Below are 17295 nucleotides of genomic sequence, written 5' to 3' on the forward strand. Positions count from 1 at the left end.
AGAGAGGAAGAGGAGCACTGTGTGGCTACATTTTCAGGCCAAAAATGACACATAGGAAAGCTGTTTAATTTGTATAAAGGCTGTAAGATTAACCCAAAAAATGTATACAGGCATATGAAAATTCTGCCCTGGGGTTTAACTTATAAATAACTTAAAGGAAAAATCCCAAAACCCCTTAAAAAGGTCATGATAATTCATTCAGATATAGCAATTCGACGATGCATCCACCTTCATTATTTAAAAGTATTGGTATCGTATTGTATCGGCAATACTGGCCCTGTATTTACTTGGTGTCAGAGCCATACCAAATTTTGCAGTATCGCACACCACTAACTGTGAGACAATTATATAACATGGTGATGGCAAAGGAGCGAGAGAGCAAGGATGTGTATGTGTACAGAGACTGTGTGCATGTGTGTCTCCAGGCCCTCCGGTCGGTGAGTATGTCTCTGCTCTGGCAGCGAGCCTCTCTCAGGCTGTAATTAGCACATACCACAGTGACCGGCCAGCGAGAGACGACACAGGAACCCATAATCCACACTCTGGATTGCCTCTTCTACGCTTTAACATTCAACCCTCATCTGCCTCCATTGTTTTCCTTTGGCTCAGAACTTGTCAGGAACTGCAGAGGCAACAATTGATGTATTTCTCCTGCGAGCTTCTCCAGTTGCAATAAAGGGGGTTTGAGGCTTCTCAATCTATGGCAAGACCCGGGAAAAGCTCGTTTTCAAATTGCCGGGTACGTTAGACCTCAGCGCCAAGCAGCACAATGTGATACGTTGAAGGAAGTAGAGAAAATAAAGAGATCAATTTTGGCCAGTTGAGAGGGAATACTACTCCAAAACCCGCAGCTATTGGTACTGCTTGAGTGCAGCACAGGGATGATTAAGAAACAATCTGTTCTTCATACTTATTTTAAACAAAGAATCTTTTCTCACTCACAACTCAAAATTGCAATGTTATGCCAGTTGCAACACTCCTGGGGCAGGCTTGTACCAAATTGTGTTAAGTCAGAAGCCCAGCTCACTAACGCAGCACATGGAGCTTTTTAACAGATCGCCCATGGATCCAGTTAAAAGTTATGTGCATCCAGTTGAGGCTTTCCTGTTACTTACCATGACTTATTCATAACTTATGTTTGTGCCAAAAGCAGCATTCCATCCTGTCACTAGACATTCCACACAACCAAAAACCATACACACCCAAACAGGCACAAGTTCGCAAAAACCCACAGCGGCCCAGAACCAAACACCCGACTGCACACATCAAATGCAAGCAACCAGAAAATGTTTGGTCTTTGGGATCTTTAGTCACATTCTTAATATATATATTTTATAAAATCACATTGGCTTATTTTCGGCTCCAGATGTAACGTCTGGAGTCTCTACATGTCATTGTTTGAAGCACTGGCTGTCTCTATTTACTGTGGTGTGCGTTCCACCCCCCCCTGCATATTAACCAATGGTGGAGGTCAAGGGTTAAAAAGGCCCAAAGGGCTGGTCAGATACTCAGACAGCTGTCAAGAGCTGCTGAGCTTTCTCTATCTGTGTCTGTGTGTTTGTGTGTGTGTGTGTGTGTGGGTGTGTGTCTGTGTGTGTGTGAAGATGGTGACATCATCTCCTTGGATGCTGGGGTCACAGACTGATGAGGTCATTGACTGACCCTTGAGGGAGACAGTGTGTCAGCAAACAGTGAGACGGGATGGTTGTGTAAGGAAATAAAATGAGAGAGGAGCTAAGGGAAAACGCAGTTGAGAGAGAGAGAGTGAGCGAGAGAAAGAGAGAGTGAGAGAGAGAGAGAGAGAGAGAGATAAAAAAGAAAGAGAGAGAGACATAGTCAGTGAAATTAAAGTAAAAGTTCAACATTTTGGGAAACACTTTTTTTTTTGTTCCTTTGCAAGAGAGGGATAAGAAGATAGGAGACACAGTAAATGGTAAATGGTTTGTGTTACATTTTTGCTTATGTATTAGTACACAACCTAAATATAGTGTGTGAATAAGGCAGCTTTAGATTTGTTAGTAGGTGTAGTTTTTTTACTTTATAGTGAACCAGGCTGGCCGTCTTTCTGCTAAGCTGGGCTAAACACATCCTGAGTCTAGCTCACGCATTAATGTCAATTTTTACATCTCACTCTTGGAAAGAAAGCAAAAGAAGTTTATTAAAATGCTGATGTATTCTTTTCAAAGGACAGAGGACTGAAAATCTCTCTTTTGACTGTTGGATATTAACCCCCTATAAGCTGTGTCAGATAAAAACATGAATGAAAACATAATCCAAATTTCCAAAGGAAAATCACTCGTGTAGCATAATCCAGTCCTCCAGCGTTGCTCTACATGTTCAGTATGTTTCCAATAATCTTCACTTTGTCTATAAATTGCTTAATAAGCTACTTCCAGAGATGGTTCTGCAGGAGGGATTTGAGAAATATCCATGGACATTTTTTATGATGATTCTGGTTTACCATTGGAACCTATTGTAAACATTTTAGAGCCCCTTTTCATGCATTCAGGAGACAAGTAGTTGATATTAAAAAACAGATTTTTGGCAAAGTGCTCTTTTAACTGTATGCATGTGAAGCAGGACATCCAATAGACGTCCAATAGACAAGGTGTATGTATACAAACAGACTCTCATGTCAAGTGTTTGCTCGCCGGAAAAGTCAAAGTTAACATAATCTCCGATTAGGAGATAGCAAATCCCTTAACCACACGCAACGAATCCCACTGACCAAACATTACACACTCCAGGTGTAGACTGGCAAGACAGTGGCAGGCTCAAAGACCGGTGAAACGGCAAACACACACATACACAAAATAGACCACACACATAAGGAGGGAAGTTTCAGGACATAATGCCTATTCATCACTCTTAACACCGTCTCAGAGAACCAACGGCATATAAGGAATGATTATTTAAGGAAATGGTAACTAAGAAGATAAAATGGCTGGTGTGACTTGAATCTTAGATCCGGGTTGATTACAGTTTAGGGAAGTTAACAGATTCTGCTGCCATCTGATCTTTATCGTCTTTTGATAATACAAGTTATTGTCTAGCTGTCTTTGTTTCGCCTGTACATATTCTTGTTGTAATATTTAAGATCTAATCTGTATGACAGCGCCTGCGCATTCGTTTGTTTGTTTACTGATTTACAATGTTTGCTTTTAACCCTTGTGTTGTCAACATTTTACATTTTTATCCCTTTTTCAGACTTTTTTAGTTTTAGTTTTCACTAACACCACCTACTACCAATATTTTTACACTACTTTTTGGAATTCATGGTGAATAACCCTAATTTATATAGGATTATACCTTACACATGAGTTAAAAAAGCTGAAATTATTCATTATTTTGACTAATAGTTAAGATCAGAGGAAAGTACAGATGAGTTTAGACAGGAATTAAAGTGATCAATTGTATTTGCAAAGAGCGCTGTAAAAAATCCAATCAATTTTTTGCAGTAATTTTGTTCAAAAGAAAGCCATATTTCAGATATAGACATTTTTTAAGGGGTTCAAACTCCAACCCAACAGGTTTCGGTGACGTAAATATTGATCAGTAACATGAAGTTAAAAGACGTTCTTTTAAAAATAAAATCAAAACATGTAGATACAAGAATGCTTTTATTCCTCAAGCCATCAGCCTGTTTTACATGCATCTTAATCAAAAGGTCTTTTAGCTGGTCACTTTTGCAGTTTTATATCAGATTCAATTTTACTGTTGTAGATTGACTGTTTTTATTTAACTTTATATTGATTCCATCTCAATGTCATCACATGTGTTAAATTATGATAATGTTGTGGGCGGACTGCATGGTGTCTGGAGCACTGGACCAAACACATTTCCCTGTGTGGGATAATAAAGTTCTTCTGAATCTGAAAATGTTCATGAATTAAACCCTTTTGTAGTTACTATAAATGGTCTATTCTTCCAGCAATGGCAGTTTAATGTATTTACATTCTTTAATTACCTCTTTAAATGGTAATTTTCATTGTAGTGGGGGGGGTTTACCATTCCTGTGCTGGATCATGTTACATATTGTTATTGATAAGTATTTGTAATTTTATTTTATTGATCTACTGTTCTCTCTAATACACCCTTATCAAAGTTGTATTAAATTACTGCTAATAAAAAAACAACGTTTCTTACTGCTGCTCTTTCACAATAAAAGTATTCAACTGGAAAGACAAGGGGAAGAGGGGGGAAATTATAAGTTTTAATAACAACGTTTGACAGCCCTTGTTTTTGTTTCTATTGTTCTCAAATATCTGTATTGGTATTGGAGCAAAACATATACTATTAAATCCCCATTGACATACATTAGAATTGCAAAGAAAGATTACATTCTTGAAATCAGAAATGGTCAATTGATTTCTCTGCAACTGCCAGTGTCTTTATGACAAAAACACATTTATATAAAACCCTCCCTATATTTGAAGTCTGCCCTTTAAATTTAGCAATGTGCTATTGGATGTTGCCATAATCATTTAACTGTTCAAAATGCATAGGTTTTGTACTCTACAACTATTATCCTGCAGTGTTAGAGTGTGTGTCACATAAGAAACGTAAATGTAGCAATGAAGGTAAAATCCTGAACCTTCCCCTTAAAGATGGCGGTTTCCAGGTTTGACATCATCACTCAATCTCCAAACAGCAAAAGCATCCACAGCCAAATATTCGATTAAAGGGATTCCTTCATGTTTGAGTTTTATGTGGTTAATCAGCATACATCTACACAGTCATGTTCCATGGATTCTAAAGAGAAATTAGGAATTTAAGAGGCCCATTCATTCTAGAATAAAACTTCCCGAAGGACACGTCTATTTTAAAAGACACAAATCCTGCTATAATTTTTAAAACAAGGAAGTTACAGTAAATTACTTATTAGTTAATTCTGCTATTAACAGTTTCAGTGTCAAATACCTCACTTTAAATGAGATTATTATAGACTAAATGTGTGAGACCTTCAAAAGTACACAAATATTGTGAGACAAATACAGTAAAGTCATTACATTAAAGGTATCCCTTTAATCATTTTAATTATCGAGCCTGACCAGCTGAGGCCAGTTCAGGTCGCCTCCCTTCGAGAGAGAGAAAGAAACCAAGACTGGCACCAAAAACCCAGAGAACCACGGCACACCCAATGAGCACAGACGTACACAGACAACTTGTCATCCACATGATACTGACCAGATCACTCTCATAGTAATTGTCCCAGTGGAGTTTGTGCGATTTCTTTGTCATCTGGAAGCAAGGCAGAGCGGGTTAAGAAGGCAGGAATTACACACAATATTACGCACACTTAAAGGGACTGAGAAAAATGACACATGCTGTTAGTATGTGGGGAAAGAATTACTAATACTCACTCTCTCACACACACACACACACACACACACACACACACACACAAGAGCTGCAATAATTGAATCCATGGTAAGGGATGGCGGTGGATAAAACTGGTTTAAATTTCAGAAAGTGCACAGTCCCAATCAATGGGTGAAAACTCTTATCTTACCAATGGCATTACTGACTTTTAAAGTAATCAGGGAAAAGTAGCAATACATGTATAACAAAACATAATCAATTACAAGTTATAAAATTATCCTCAAAATCTTACTGAAGTAAAAGTACAGAAGTATTATTAGTATTACCCAGTGAAAGCCAGTGTTGTATTATATTATTGGATAATTAATGCGGAAGTAGCATTTAACTGTTGGGTAGCTTTCTTTTTATACTGTACTAGGTAGTTTAATTTGTAACAATGTGTCATATTTTATAAGTTGATTATGTGTTTTGTGCAAACTAGTAAGTGTAACTGTCCATTAAATGTGGTGGTGTAAAAAATACAATATGTCCCCCTTATAAAATTCAGCCCAACGTTTTTCAGTGTTATCAGCCTGCTCTTTACTATTAAGTTACTGCTAATATACAAATCGTTTCTACTGCTGCTGCTTAAATGATATGACGTATTTACATGTTTGTGGCCACCAGTCCAATATTCACTCTCTTCTATCCCTGTTTTTGGTCTCTACCCACTTCTGACGCAAATTACATTACATATCATTTAGCTGACGCTTTTATCCAAAGCGACTTACAATTGCTAAATATGTCAGAAGCTGCACGCCTATGGAGCAACTATGGGTTAATTGTCTTTCTCAGGGACACATTGGTTAATGTATCACAATGGGAATTGAACCCATAGCTCATACAACAAAGACACGTATCATATCCACTGCTCCATCACCACCCAAAATATCTGTCTCTTTTGCTGCTAAATGTTCCACTTTGTTCACCTCCTAGTACATTTTCAAATTTATCTGCTGTTTGGTTGTGAGCAAGTAGTGTAAAGTTGGCTTTTAAAGCTTTTTCCGATGAAACCAGAGCTATGACAGTAAAGTTGTGGACCGGCCAGCTAACGAGCTGAAATTTGCTAGAAAGCTCCATAAAGCTGAGTGTGAAAATTCTTTGGTTCATTACAATGAGCGATTCCTTTGACATTGTCCTATTTTTTTCACATTATTATAAAATTATAGATGTTTGAAGGACTGCAGAAGTTGAGTAAAGGAACCCAGTTATGGTCCACCGCTGAGAGACTGACAGGCGGAGAGACCCAGAGAAAGATGAACCACAGAGAACAAAATCTAACTCTGAGTGAGAAGAGAGATAAATATGGATAATCGTTTTGATCCTCTGTGACACAAAGTGTGTCAGGGGAGAGTGTGTGTGTGTGTGTGTGTGTGTGTGTGTGTGTGTGTGTGTGTGTATGTATGTGTCTGACAAACAGCGGGCCTGCTGCGTGTGCATAGACACGAGTGTGACATGTGTGTGTGCACACAATCACGCACAACCGCCGGCGCCCTCTGCACAAAACCAAGTCATCGCCAGATTAACTCCAGAGTATTGCTGTTGCCATGGAAACAGAGCTGCATAGTAATAAGCAGCAGAAGATGAGGATGGGAGAGGGTGGCTGGGGGGTTGTTGTGGGGATTAGGGGAAGGGGAAAAAACTGTTACTTTCTTGGGTAGCCAAAAGAGACGAACAAAGGAGGGTTTTTTGATCGCCTCCCCAGTGTACTGCCATAGCAAGAGAACATATGAATCCTCACACATCTGCTGCCAACAAACACAGTTGTACTGCAAAACATGCACACATACGGGGGGCTACTAGCCCCCCCAAAACACACAGACACACACACACACACACACGGTTGAATTATTTTGGGGCTGACGCATTCAACACTTCAGAAACACTTCATTAAAAAAAACGATCGAGTTATGAAAAATAAGTAAATAAGATCCAACAGAGAGACTTTGAGGGAAGACAGATGCTGACATTTTTCTATCATCATCATCCTCAGAGTCTCCAACAATCTCTCTACATGGTGCCTCGGAGCTTTACTTTTCAACAATAACAATCTTTTCTTGCATTTGGGATAAATGTTCCCCATTTGTGAAGGGAGAAAATGGTTATTACCACGTCAAATGAATTCTTTGTAGCACAGTAAAACTGAAACATCACATTGGGCCTCATGCTAAAAACATTTACTCTTTTTATTGTATGTGACATAAATGGGTGATTTCAGATAAGTTGAGGCATTGTTAAATTTTCTGGCATTTTCAATTTTCTCTAAGGTGCGCAAAAATTCTACCAGTGGTCCACATCTGTTGTACAAGTCGTGTGCAGGTAGTCTGCCTTTCTTCACAAGGAAAAAAACACTAAAATGTAGGTTTGAGACAAATATTTACTAAAGGATGCGATGAGGCACATGGTTTCCTACACATAATCAGATCTCTTAAAATATTTGTATATCTGTACAAATTATATTTTTGCCCTAAAACTTGCTGAAATAAAAGGGCTTTGATTCAATACGTGATTGTTTATCGTCGTTTGTAAGTGCTGATAAATGACACACGCCACCACCCTGGATCATTGATGTCAAGACAAGCAATTATAACATCAGTGTCTTTTTTTCTTTTCTTTCTTTATTCTGACTTTGTGGCATATTTTGAGGCATTAGTATTGCATATGGCATAAACAAATTCAAGTGGACTTTGTCTATTTGTACTTTTATATGCTCTACATTCTAAGTTCTGCGTGCCTGTGTAGCTCAGTTTGTAGAGCACATATCCGAATTTAGAGGTTACTCCTCGACGCAGCGTTTGCGTGTTCAACTCTGACCTGTAGCCCTGTGCTGTATGTCATTCTCTCTCTCTCTCTCCCCCCTTTCATGTGTTCAGCAAAAAATAATCTAAAAACAAAATTCTCTGTTCCCTGCATTGGTGTGTGTGTGTGTGTGTGTGTGTGTGTGTGTGTGTGTGTGTGTGCGGACCTGGTTGAGGTAGTGGTATTCCTCAGGTTTAAGCAGGTGGAAGGATTTCCTCTCTTCTTCACTGGCTCCGGCCAACAGGTAGTAGAAAACATGGTAGTTCCTACAGACACACACATACACATGACAAGTTAGAGGGCGGGATTCTACAGCACAAAACGCCTTTCATGTTTTGATTTCTTGAACCATTTTAAATTCCCCTCAAAGGTGAAGTGCTTCCACATCTCAGGACTCTGCTGATATGACGCTTGGGGGAGGAGACTCCATTCAAAGCTTTGGAATAGAGCACAGGGAAACAATTTCTATTTGAGGGATATTTCCCAACCTAAACCTGCAGCATGTAAGAAATAATGCCCATTTTTCAACAGGCGGGCTCACTTTTTAAGTCAAATTAAGTAAAGTGAAAAAGGTCACAACACTGAGACGTGATTATATTACAGCTGGAAACAAGCTTCACTTTTCTGTATAGGCAACCTTAGTGACCAATGGAGTGGCGGAAAGTGAAAAGGTTCAGAAAGGATATTAAAGAATCCCGATCTGATTGGCGGATGGGTAGAAGTATTTATTTTTATTTTTTTATTGAAACTGACATGTGTATTATAGTTAGATTTGTTTTTTCTGTATCTCCATTTAGGTAAATAGTAAATTAACAACATTTCTTAATGAACATTTACTAGTAATGACCATTGGATGAGCTACCAAAAAAGTTGCCTAGCTTGCTGGCTAGCTTAAGTCACAACAGTAAACACTGACCTTGACACATGCAGATCAGATTTCTTGATGATTACAGACTTTTCAAGGCAAAGGGCACTCGTTTTCCCCTGAACACAGCCATTACCGACAAGGATACAAAACTAAAATCAGGGCCCCTGACACTACAAAGATTTGTGCTGACCTGTCTGGACTTACGTGGCTTGACTTAAGGCAGTGTTTAACAACTATCAATAGAGCCATGCTAGCTGTGCCTCCCTGCTTCCATTATTTGTGCTGAGCTAAGCTAAGCTAGCCTACAGCTGCAGTCATATTTAACACGCACATGAGTTTTATCAACTCTTTCATCAAACTCTTGGCAAGAAAATTGAATGAATACATTTCCCAAATTGTTAAACAAAATTAGGCTAGTGACTCTTAACGGTATTGGTACATTTCCAGTTTAATAACAGAAGCCTGACATCATCCCTTAAAAGTTTAGTTAGTTTTTGTTATCTTACTCTGAGGTCGAACAGAGGAAATCTGTCATGAGACTGGAGTTAAGATTTAAGATTGCTTGCAGTTCATCATCAGGCCACCTGCTCCCCCACCTCTCATCTTCAGGTCTGAGCCGACTGGGGGGTCCTGTCTTTAGTTTCTACCCTATCAATATGGCCGCCAGCGCCTGTCATCATGTTGAAATAGAAAACCCGAGCCATGCGGGGTTAGAAGGATTAGATGACCGGTTAAGGGTTTTACATTGTTTTCTTTCCTTCCCTCGCAAAGCTATTATGCTGGTGGGCCCTGTGATTTTAGTTTTTATTATCGCTGCCTGGGAGAGACGAGCGATACAGGAACAGAGCCAGTTGATAAGAGACGGTGTGTGTTGAGATAAAAAATTAAAGCAATGTAGGCACAGGTGTATGTGTTTATGTACAGTGTGAGTGTGTGTGTGTGTGTGTGTGTGTGTGTGTGAGGGACACCGATTTCTAAGTAATATTTAAAAAATCTATTTTCTCATTCTCCCAAAATTGTTTTGATATATAATTAGTATTGATAAACAACCATGTCCTGTGTATGTAAATGGCCAACTTAAAAGGGAACCTGATAGTTTGCAGTGTTAACTTAGAAAGCATAGTGCAGAGGATCCCCAATATTCATCCTCAGCTTGCAGAGGAAATGAAGCCAATTTTAGTATTGAGTTTCTTAGACAAAGAACATCCGTGCAGAGATATGTATTTTGACATATTATCTCTCAAACAAGTGGCTATTTGGCTTTCAATGTTTCTAATTGTTGTCCTTCTTTCTTCTTTATGGGTGCATCACTCTATAAGTTTCATTATTTTCAGCTTTAAGAGATTTCTAATGAAACAACTTGGAATTTTGTAAAGGAGCAGAGAGGCCTAAACTGATTTTCAGGTTGATTTCTTTATTTCACAGACATCCAAAATTACTTTCTGCTGGAATATGATGTTGTTAACATGATCTTAAGTTAATCACTTTTCAAAAAGTGGGTAGAAATTGAAAAGTTAGCAGCTGAGTCACGGTTAAAAAACTACAGAGTGCATGCAATAATCCAATGCTGATGAATTCCCAGGTGATGTCTTGGACCAAAAAGGGACATACAGGGGGAGCCTGGGACATATCTTACTAATGGGAGAATTTTAGAAATGTGTTAACTTATTGACAATAACCTGATCAAACACTGTGGTTAGTGTAGACAACATTATTTTAACACAAAATCTGTCAGCGATGTCGCATTGATGAAATGATCATCCACATCCCCAGCTGTCTGTCCGATCTCTACCTCTTGTGTCTCCACTCACCTCTCATTGTGTTCCTGGTAAACCAGGCGGGATTTCTCCAGCAGGTACTTCTCCACATAGGCTCTGAGAATCAAACACACACACACACACACACACACACACACACACACACACACACACACACACGGGCACATAAAGGTCAAAAGAGCCCCGTAATCAAAAAAGTCAGCCGTTGTTAAGTTACCATCATACAGGGAAGAAGGTTGAGTTGTTGATTTGTATAATTAAAGATATTTAGAAACAGAAAAACTGCAGAAGAGGACATAAAAAGAGACTAAACGGGTTATTAGTTATCACATTCTATGCCTTTTTTATAATTTGTGAAATAAGATTTCTGGAGATATCCAAATCACGGATTAATTCTGTTTCCCTTCTTACATGAGGAAATGAAGTACTATGAATAGCAGTTATGAATTAACAATCTCCGTTTAATCATATTGTTATCTGTCACAAATAGATTAGATACTGTAACATAGGGTGGTAAAACATAACCTATAAATGATATTATCAACAGGTTTTTAGATGATAAAGTATTAAGCAATAGTTAAACTCACCATTTGTAATTGATTTAATGTTATACCTCCACCAAAAAGCATGCATGTGTTTTAGTGTGTGTGTGTGTGTGTGTGTGTGTGTGTGTGTGTGTGTGTGTGTGTGTGTGTGTGTGTGTGTGTGTCTCTCTCACCCTCTGACGGTGCCACTCTCCTGGTAGTTGACCTGGATGAACTTTCCGAAGCGGCTGGAGTTGTTGTTGTGGGCCGTCTTAGCGTTCCCAAAGGCCTGAGGAGAATATGGAAACATATCAGCATGTAGCCAGGTGACAACTGACAGGTACAAGTGTGTGTTGTTCTCCTTTCATTCTGTAGGTACAGTAGTGAAACAGAAGGATCATGCTTATCAACAAGTTATAGCAAACAAAAAAGGGTTTGGGGTCTACAGTGTCTTAAAAATGCTCTATTTCTAAAGCATACTTCATGATGGGAACTGAGCTCTGATCCAAAGTGAAAAAATGTGTAAGGAGTTGAGGGAGCAACCAATCACAGAACTGTAACAGAGGTCATGAGGCTCAGGAGGGGGCCAACAAGAGGCAAACGCACACACACACAGAAAACACACATACACACACATACGTCAACCATGCACTAAACTGCCAAATTCCTTTAAAGGCAAACACACTGCAGAGCTGAAAAGAGACACAGTCACTACTTGTGGGAGTTTGTGGGCATTTACAGACACAAACACACACACACACACACACACACACACACACACACACACACACACACACACACACACACACACACACACTTCTTATTAGGTGTCTTATGAGCCCCCATGGAGCTGGTTAGTTAGAAGAGAGAAAACAATGAGAGGAGAGGAGAGGAGAGGCAAAAGAAGTGGATACACAAATAAGAAAACATGGAGACTTTGAAGAACAAGTGAAGAGGCTAAATAAAAATTTTAAAAAAGGAATGTTGATAAAATGAATGAAGAAGGACTGCAGCAAAGAGTAGAAGACTAAAAAACAGACAAGAAAGGAAATGAGGATGGGATAAAAGATGGAAAAACAAATGAAAAATGAGATTAGGAAAAGGAGATGATAGGAAAGAGAAATTAAAAATTTGATCGAGTGAAAGAAGATGAGGAGAAACACGAGAAAGAACGCAGGAAAGACGTGAGACATTGGAGAAACATATTTTCTATTTCAGCACAACAGTTCACAGAAGCAGGGGTGAAATTTCAGGCTTATGCAGTCAGTATTTTGGAGTTATGATACATGACCAGCAAAAAGGGGGGGGGGGGGGGGGGGGGGGGGGGGGGGGAGAGGAGGGAGATAAGTGGCTGTCAGGTAATTGATTGTGGCTGCTGGGTAATCACTACAGCTCTGGAATAACACGGTTTAATACGAGTAAAATCCTGATCCTGATCAGGCTTTGATCTCTGTGATTATTTATTAAAAAGCCCCCCCAACAACATCAACCTGACACAACCAATCATTTTGCTTCAAGGTTAGAGCCGCACAATATGAGGATAATGTCTAATTGCAATTACTCATCTATTTTCTCTCAATGTTTATCCTTCCCTACAACACCATACAAACTAAATGTATTGTTTCCTTAAAAACCATCCATCCATTTTTTTGTCCACCAGATCCCTATTGAGCCTTTATAAAGAAAAGTCCTTGGGTTGAGACACATAATCAACCACAGAAGAAGAGTGGACTGGCAGCAAGATCTCCCTCAATTCCCTCAATCCAAAATGTAAATCGAAACTGCAATTTCCTTGATAATGATAGATCTTTCATCCTCAATAATCTACTGGAAATAAGAGCTCTTTTGTGGCAAAATGTTTCCAGTTTTGAGTAGTGGAGGAAAATCCACTTCCTGAAATGATTGAGCGAAATGAGCACCAGCTCTAATGGAAACTGTCACTGGCAATCAAACCACCGCTGGCAAGAGAAATACACTGGATAGGTTTTGGTGTGTGTGTGTGTGTGTGTGTGTGTGTGTGTGTGTGTGTGTGTGTGTGTGGGAAGATGTACGGACTGTTTGAGTGTATAATTCATGAATCTGTGACGTGTGTGGATGCATGCAGCATGCTGTGTGTAGTTTGTGTATGTGCTTACTTTATGTGCTTTCTGTACGTGTGTGTGTGTGTGTGTGTGTGTGTGTGTGTGTGTGTGTGTGTGTGTGTGCCGGTTTCGTGTGTGAGAGAGAGAGAGACAGAGATTAATGAGCAAGGTGGCACTGTCTGGATGATTTAGTGGTGAACTCTGCTTCATAGTCAACGCCTGCTGTGACCATAGCAGAGGAAAACACACTGCGAATCAGTGATTACTCTTTGGGGTGTGTGTGTGTTTGTGTGTGTGTGTGTGTGTGTGTGTGTGTGTGTGTGTGTGTGTGTGTGTGTGTGTGTGTCTTTTTAGAAGCAAACTAGGGTCAAGTTCAAGGTAATTACTGGTTTAACAAGAGGGTATAATTCCTGATATAATCCTGTGACACAATGTTTGGCTTTGTTAGGATCTTTGTCTAAATTAATGACGGAAAGAAACATATTGTATCAAAATGTCATTCCTTTTTCGTTCCCTTTATAAAAAAACAACAACATACAGCCTTAAAAGAAACATCGAAGAACAAGGAACACTGACTGGATACACTTGCTGTTCTAATGGACTTAATTTGAATTTGAAATTCAACGTGACTCAATACAAACTCAATTAACCCCAGCATTTACTCCATAGCCTGTGGTGCAACATGCAGTCCAGAAATAACCAAGTTAAGTGTGTTAAAAACAGCTCGCCATATCGTCCACTTACACAAATCAAAGACACAGCGCTGAACCGGCCGTATGTTAGATTTTAATGTTGATGTGCCGACCCCAAGGCTTAATCCTGCTCTGTGTGTATCTCTATGTCGAAGCCCAACACTGGCTCCATACTGACAGTATACTAATGTATACTTATTCACCGACTTTGCCCCTGAGGGCTCTTCCACGCTGTCACATTATGTTAGCCATTTGTTTCCTCCACCGCTGCAGAAAGCCCAGCTCCTTAGCCGCAGAGGAAGCGAGCAGCGGTGCTGCTTTTTCAGAAAAGGACTTAGCGTGTTAAGTGTTGAGGGGGCAAGATGAGAGCTAGGCTGGTAATTTGCATGTCAAAACCTTCTTCAAAGCAGTGGCTAAAATCAGCTCAAATACTAAGGCTAATAACCCAGTGATTCTCTCTCTCTCTATTGCTTTGTCTTTTACACCAGTACAGCTGCAGAGTTTCCCTTAAAAAACGATTTGGTGACCTAAATTATGAAAAACAAGTGGAGACCTGCCAACACCACTGCTGGGCTAGCTTCCATGTGCTAGTCTCTTCTATGTAGTGCTGAGTGGTTGAAATTATGGATGCTGGCTGCAGCGCTCTGATGGCCAAGTGAAGGTGTTTGCTTGTTTCAGCAGGATGCTTTTTGTGAATATGGAAACACAGTATAAGAAGGGAATTGGCTTTTGTGGGGGACCTCGGGGAGATTGACAGCCCACATCATGGTTTTGGTAGTCTGACTTTGCCAGACCTTCCTCCACAGCGCAGCAGAGGAGGGTCTGGCTAGTCCACACAACATGCCAGGATGGGATGGGTCGTCATTGGCCGCGCTAAGCACCAGGAAAAGCCATGAGCCACTGCAAAATAGACTCGGGAAGGAACTTGTTTTGGTGGAACATGTGGACGTTCAAAAGTTGTTTCAGTCATCCAACAGAAAAGTCCGATTGAACAGGTAGTCTAGCGAGCTTTCTGGGTTTACACTGCAGAGATATAAGGAGTAGGTAACCTTAGTCCTCATAAATCCACCGGAGTTTAAAATTACAACACAAACAAAATGGAAGGTAACGGATATTCGGCTAAAAAGATTGAATTTCCGCCGGCAAAGGAGCAAGTGAATATATGGATATATATTTTTTATGATATTGATCAAATCAACTGTTTGCTGGGTAATGTAAACATGGCCACCAGTATTATAATCTCCTTGACTTCAGTTGGTTGTGGTGGGGTGATCTATATTAATTATTTGGGATATTATTGGAGTGTGGGACTTCATGCTTCACAGAGACTCTCTCCTACCAGGCCATTTAAAGAGCCAGTTCAGCCAAATTATTTTGAAAACACCTATTTTCTCAAAGGCCTCTCATGGTGTCTATAATGTTTGACCTTGTCCAGGTTTGTTTGTAGGTGAATGTAATTTAATTTGTGATGCTCACAGCATTTAAAATAAAGCATTTGAAATTCAACATTGAATTTTTTTCAGAATCAGTGCCCAATACAAAAAAGCTTAAAACAAAATCCACAGAATTCTCATGAAAGAAATATTTTCAGCTGAAGGAAAAAGGTCCTTATGAAATCGGCACCAACCAACACAAAAAATGGCTTGTCTTGAGTCCACACCATGTTAAGTGACAGTTCATTCATTAATTTAACATGACACAGACGTAGCTATGATTCTCTGCACTGTTAATCTTAGAAGTTTCACACATTGCCCGTGATCTTTACTTGCTTCCAAACAGTAGGTTATTTGGGTTTTAATTGCCGCATGTTAATAATTGCTTTAAAACCAGCGGGTGGGCACAAGTAGTGCTCAACCTTCTTCCCCGCTTCCAGCCTGTGGCTATCCAGGCATCAGTGCACGGCAGCACAGCTACAGTCTGTACGCAGTGTGTCATTCAAGCTTATACAACATGCTTAAAGATTAAGTTAGCAGATTCAATAAATGCCATCGCTTACATAGACATGTACACTCTCGGTGAGAGACACTAACCCCCATTTACTACTTCATTAAACAACTATAAGATGACAGGAGTCAACTGCCAAGTTACACTGCTGATATTCAATTCAATTTCATTTATATTATCAATTCAAAACAAGAGTTATCTCGAGACACTTTACAGATTGAGTCGGTCTAGAACACACTCCATAATTACTAGCCAAACTCATGCTTTTGACAGCTTCATCACTGTTAAGACAGCAATATGGCGTCCAAAAAATCCTTAAACACACAGACAGAGTTCTGTAGAATCATGGTCAGGCTGTCAAGTCAGGCTGACGCATCCAAGCTGGCGCGCCACTGTGATGTCAAAATGACGTAGATCTCGGTGAAGCCAGAGGGCTCGCGCCACTCTATTTTTTTCAACAGCGCGCAACAAAGTGCCAACAGGAAGCATGAATTTGCTCAAGGGTAACCTTGAGGCAAGTCTCTCTTGTAAACGTCCTGGTTTAAGAGGAGTTCTTTTATGAAAATTCCTAAAAATCATTTAGGGTTGCCTACAGGTTTACCTCTTTATATAAGATAACCAGATCTATACTGCTGTACATACTATTTACTGGTTTCTGTTATACTTACATACAGATCATACTTACTGTATATTGCTGACATAAGTGCATTCCTTGGTATTGTTCTTTTACTGTATTGTTTTGTTTGTTTTGTATATTTCACAGTTATGATGCTAAACTGCATTTAGCTGTACTGGCTCTGTGAATGACAATGATGTGGAACCTAATCTAATCTAGGCTGTTGTAATTTAATGCACTTGCTTTTGTCTTTGCTCATTCTTTGCCATTTTTAAACAAGCTACACTCATCAAGAAAAACTCTATATATAACGGGAGTCAGAGTATACTTTGTTTTGGAGGCAAACCTGAGTTGAAAAGAAAGACAGCGAGAGAGATGCAGAGAGATGTCAATGCCACTCATGTTGTAATTTAGGGTCCGACACAGCCCCTTTGAGATGGACTCGCTGTTAAACAACATCTGGAGCAGCAAAAATGCCTTTAAAACAATCTTTCAGAAGGATATCATGCTGTGTAGATTTCCCCAGAGGGCCGTGTGAGTCTGCTTTTAGATCCAAAGTTCTTTTTTTACTTCCACATTCACAGGAGCTCCCAGCAAGATGACATCACATTACATTCCTCTGCGAGCAGGTG

At 39.6% G+C, this 17295-nt stretch overlaps 1 protein-coding gene across 17 annotated transcripts in view; it reads right to left on the minus strand.

Annotated features, from left to right (window-relative positions):
• Positions 1-17295, minus strand: part of LOC117949389 (unconventional myosin-IXAb-like) — a 137462-nt gene that overhangs the window by 59072 nt on the left and 61095 nt on the right. For 15 of the 17 annotated variants that reach the window (XM_034879608.1, XM_034879606.1, XM_034879621.1 and 12 more), the window contains exons 3-6: positions 11525-11619; positions 10840-10902; positions 8327-8426; positions 5188-5241 (exon numbers count right to left, since the gene is read on the minus strand). In XM_034879608.1, coding sequence (XP_034735499.1) covers positions 5188-5241; positions 8327-8426; positions 10840-10902; positions 11525-11619 — 312 coding nt within the window. The remainder of the gene's footprint in view (positions 1-5187; positions 5242-8326; positions 8427-10839; positions 10903-11524; positions 11620-17295) is intronic. The other 2 variants (XM_034879612.1, XM_034879611.1) reach the window with 1 other exon arrangement.

This window comes from Etheostoma cragini, chromosome 8, assembly GCF_013103735.1.
Source record: "Etheostoma cragini isolate CJK2018 chromosome 8, CSU_Ecrag_1.0, whole genome shotgun sequence".
Lineage (NCBI taxonomy): Eukaryota > Metazoa > Chordata > Actinopteri > Perciformes > Percidae > Etheostoma > Etheostoma cragini.